Here is a 4,911-nt window from a genome sequence, read left to right on the forward strand (position 1 = left end):
ACCTGATTAAGGAATAGCATAGCTTACATTGATACCTGTATTTCCTCTACTAATAAGGGAAATAGGCAAATAATCCCTCTAGGCTTTTGGTTGACAAATGGGGATATGAAAACAAGGAAGAATTAAAAAAAATCCAGTGAAGCTTGTCATAGGAAAAATATTCTTTATTTAAATAAATAAAAACATTTTAAGATGCCAACAATGACTGGAGTTGTTACCTAAAACATGACAGTTAAGATTTCCCCAAAGTTTAAAAAAAGACAATTAATTTTCTGCCTGCTGGCTCTTTAATCCACAGCTTCTCCATCAGTTTTTCTGACCTATGGGTAGAAAAAGAACATTAAGGTAATGTCATTTTGTAAGTGTTTTATTGGAAGGCCTAAGCTTGATGAACATTAGTTGCATTTGAAATAGAGCTCTAGATAGCTTTTTCTCCACAGTCTGACTTAAAGCCTCTGGGACTTTCGCTGCTTTCTATTATGGGGAAGAAGGACTTAGAATAGAAAATAGACTTATTATTTATTTTTAAAGATTTTATTTATTTGAGAGAGAAAGAGCATGAGAGGGGAGAAAGTGAGAGGGAGAAGTAGACTCCCCATGGAGCTGGGAGCCCAATGCGGGACTCGATCCCGGGACTCTGGGATCCTGACCTGAGCCACAGGCAGTTGCTCAATCGACTGAGCCACCCTGGCACCCATTAAATAGGTTTCTTTTCTTTTTCTTTTTTCTTTCTTTCTTTTTTTTTTTTTTGTTAAGATTTTATTTATTTGACAGACAGAGGTCACAGGTAGGCAGAGAGGCAGACAGAGAGAGAGCGGGAAGCAGGCTCTCCACCAAGCAGAGAGCCCGATGCGGGGCTCCATCCCAGGACCCCGAGACCATGACCTGAGCCAAAGGTAGAGGCTTAACCCACTGAGCCACCCAGGCGCCCCTAAATAGCTTTATTTTCTTAAAGAATAAAAGTTTGTCTAAGAATCTTTGAAGATTTAGGGGGCACCTGAGTGGCTCAGTGGGTTAAGCCTCTGCCTTCGGCTCAGGTCATGATCTCGGGATCCTGGGATGGAGTCCCGCATCGGGCTCCCTGCTCCGCTGGGAGCCTGCTTCCCCCCTCCCTCTGCTGCTCCCCCCACTTGTGCTCTCTCTCCTTCTCTCACTCTCTGTCAAATAAATAAATTATTAAAAAAAAAGAATCTTTGAAGATTTAGAATACATTAGTGGTATTAGTTAAAGCTATGTTAACATTGTAAAACTAGGATATTCGTTTTAAAAAGTTACTCTACCTTTTCTCCAGGACTTATAGTTGTTAGGATGTTTGCCATCCATAGACTGTTTTTTAATGTCTCTTGAGTCACTGTAGGAGATGGCCAAAAAAGAAAAGTTAGTTGGAGACCAGAACTAGAGATTTAGTCTAGATAACCATTCTATCTAGGAGATTTAAATTACTTTATCAAAAATAGCTGACATTGGGGCACCTGGGTGGCTCAGTGGGTTAGGCCGTTGCCTTCGGCTCAGGTCATGATCTCAGGGTCCTGGGATCGAGTCCCACATCGGGCTCTCTGCTCAGCAGGGAGCCTGTTTCCCTCTCTCTCTCTCTCTCTCTGCCTGCCTCTCTGCCTACTTGTGATCTCTCTCTGTCAAATAAATAAATAAAATCTTAAAAAAAATAGTTGATATTATTAAAGGTCAGAGTAAGAATTATTGATTTTGTGCAAGCTTCTGTTTTATATAGTTCCTTTGTACTTCCTGTCCCCCTATGTATGTGGTGGGAAACTCCACTGATGGCTTCTCTAACCCTTAGATGTACCCTTCAATCTTGTTAGGTTATTTCATGTAGAGTGTAGTAATTATTTTCCCTTCAAAGTTTTAGGAATTGAAACTCTTACATAGAATTGAGAATCTTATGTAATCAAGTCCTTAATGGATTAAAGTCCGAAGAGAGTCTTATGGAGGGAATGGAAGTACTCAGATCCCATGAATGCAGATCTTTCGAAATTCAAGACTGAAGTTTAGGCATTTGCCACGGCTATGGCCTAGTGGCCACTTCACTTTAAGAGTCAAACTTAAAGGTATTTCGCTCTCTATTCCGATAACTTCTATAAGATGATTTATCTTACCTTTCACAGACCAGCGTTTTTGGAGCAAATGTCTTAAGAACAAATGAAGGAGAATGATGTGTGTTATCTAGAAAGAAAGAGAGATGATGGAGATGTGATACCAGTACTATAGCATTTTTATATTGTTGCAGAGAAAGCCATCGGCAGTAGAGATTTGAATCTCCCATCCATAGTTGTTGCTGGGAATTAGCTGCTTTGCAAGGACTGCATTCTTATCCACTTGTCTGAGTATGGTCATATGACTGGTTTTGGCCAATGGAATGTGACTGGAAGTATTTTCTTCTGGGCCAAGATGCTTAAGGGGGACCTGGACCTCTGTTCTCTTTTTGTGGCAGTTTGGGAAGCCAAGTGTGGAAGGTGACAGCCACAGGATGAAAAAAGCCTGTGTTCTCAAGGCACAATCTCCATGGGATTCTTGCTCTGGGCTTATATATAAGGAAACATCTGTTATGTTAAACCATGATATCAACACAATTTGAACTTTGTTAAAGGAACTTGCATTACCCTAGTACACATATACATCTTTATTTAATATTAATCTATCTTGTGAGGTAGGTATTATTCATTTTATAGGTGAGGAAGAGGTATTTAAGAAGTAACTTTCCTTAAGGACTGAGCATATAGTTGAACCTCGATCTGACAGAAGAACTATTGAATTTTCTGTTTGTTATAACACGCTACATTTTAGAGAAAAGATATCACTTGAGATAGGATAAATCCAAACCTTTCAGACTACAAGTTTCAATTTATACCAATACTTTTTTTCTGTGGCAAGTGGCCAGATAGTAGTAAGATAAGATTCTTTAAACTGTTATAAGTGATCTCAGGTTTAATTAGACTCCCTTTTTGCTGGGTTGCCTCTTTAGAGACAGAGGAAATTCTCAGATTTATTTGATTGTTCTGAAGGATCTTGTGGGAGGAGTATTAAGACTTAATTTACCCAGGACTACAGTACTTAGCTACGAAGAACTTAGGATCCAAGCCTTCATTTTAAAACTGGGTTCACTGATTCACTCATGCTCACCTATGTTCCAGACATCAGGGTCAAGAATCTGATTGGCAGCATTAGAAAGTTTTTCATTTGGTTCCAAACTTGGAGAAATAACCTTTGGAAGATTAAATGGCTCTGAAATAAAACAGACCAGAAGTTACAGAAACAGAGTAGAAACTTCCTTTTGTTTTTCCTTCCTCTCATTTGGCTAAGACTTCTGTACATATGAAATATGGGGGGCAAGGGGCAATAGCACTTGATGTAACTTATCTGCCCCTCAAATTAAAAACAAAACTTACCATCATCTACAGCAGTTCTATTGACACAGTTAGCCTCATGTTCCTTGAGCCTTTTGATTGGGACCACATGGCAAGCATTATATTTGCAGTTAGCCATTTTTTTAGCTATCTTTGGATTTTTCTAAAAGAAAAAAAGCTCTTGTTAAATGCCTATTATACAATGCCTGTATTCCACCCTCCATTCCCTTCTGGAAATACTTAAGACAAACAATTTCCAACACTAAGAACTGCTAGTGCCTGGGTGGCTCAGTGGGTTAAAGCCTCTGTGGGTTAAAGCCTTCCGACTCAGGTCATGATCTCAGGGTCCTGGGATGGAGCCCCACATCGGGCTCTCTGCTCAGCAGGGAGCCTGCTTCCTTTTCTCTCTCTGCCTGCCTCTCTGCCTACTGTGATCTCTGTCTGTCAAATGAATAAATAAATAAAATCTTAAAAAAAAAAAGAACTGCTAAGTGCTACATATAGTCAGAAGCTTGTTCTTGAAACCAAATGAACAAACAAACAAAAACTTTAAATTTTATATTCTGAGCTTATTTTTCTCCCTCCACTGACTTAACTTTTTTTTTTTTTTTAAATCAGGAAAACTTACCTTTCTACATGATGCCAGGTGATACTGTAACCTGCTGGCTGGCATCCTGTGGTTTGGGTCATAAGGACATATTTCTAAGTCTTCTGGCTCCATGAGGCCTAACTAGTAAGAACTAAGGGTTGGAAAAGAAAATATTGACATTTAAGATCAGGTAATTTTGACATAGGCCTTCTTTCTGTTCTCAGAAGAGTGAGAGAGATGTGGGTATCTTGCTATGAAAGTTTGGGATGACTAAAGCAATAGCCTCAACAGTTAGATAATAGGAGAACTTTACTTCTTACATGCCTTGGAAAACCAAAAATTAATGTTTGCACAAATATTTTAGTCTTCTAGGTTGTTTTGAATAGAATCCTTTGCCCTCAAAGAGAGTATTATACAGGCAGGGCTCCTTGGAAAGCTCAGAGTACTGGGGTATGATGAAGTTTAACACGATCAACTTGAGTGTTGAGAAAGCAAGCCTGGGGCAGCTGGTTCTTTTACTGTTCAGCACTGCTCCCTCACATCTCTTTGCCAAATCTATCTAAATTAAGCTCTTTGTTAGGCAAGGATGCTACTTGTCAGATCAGCGTAGCCACTTTGGGGGAGTGGGGCTTGGAAGAATGAATAGTACCATGTTCAAGTTCAGGCTACTTTACAATTATCTGAGAATGCCAGTCTGAAATCTCTAAAGTTGTAGGTATTAACATATGAAGACTCTTAGAAGAAAACTAAGAATATACCATCTCGAATCTGCCACATTTCACTGCCAATAGGAGGCCTACTTTCCCTTATGGCTAGCTGTCTTTAGCTACCCAGCAGACATTCACTTCAAGGACTCCCAAGTTTCCAGGCAACAGCTACAGCTGAGATTTCTGCAAAGCAGGGACAGACTAGTCTGATGGGGGAGGGAGATCAAGGCAGACTGGCAGAAGCAGTAAGGAT

General features: G+C 39.8%; 1 protein-coding gene across 1 annotated transcript; it reads right to left on the minus strand.

Moving 5' to 3' along the window:
* Positions 1-3,124: 3,124 nt before the first annotated feature.
* Positions 3,125-4,083, minus strand: LOC132020344 (gametocyte-specific factor 1-like). Its single transcript, XM_059404522.1, has 3 exons — positions 3,991-4,083; positions 3,405-3,525; positions 3,125-3,138 (listed from the first exon to the last, which is right to left on the minus strand). The coding sequence occupies exons 1-3, from the start codon at positions 4,081-4,083 to the stop codon at positions 3,125-3,127; spliced, it is 228 nt and encodes a 75-aa protein (XP_059260505.1).
* Between the last annotated feature and the right edge of the window lie 828 nt (positions 4,084-4,911).

The sequence above is a fragment of the Mustela nigripes genome, chromosome 6 (assembly GCF_022355385.1).
Source record: "Mustela nigripes isolate SB6536 chromosome 6, MUSNIG.SB6536, whole genome shotgun sequence".
NCBI lineage: Eukaryota > Metazoa > Chordata > Mammalia > Carnivora > Mustelidae > Mustela > Mustela nigripes.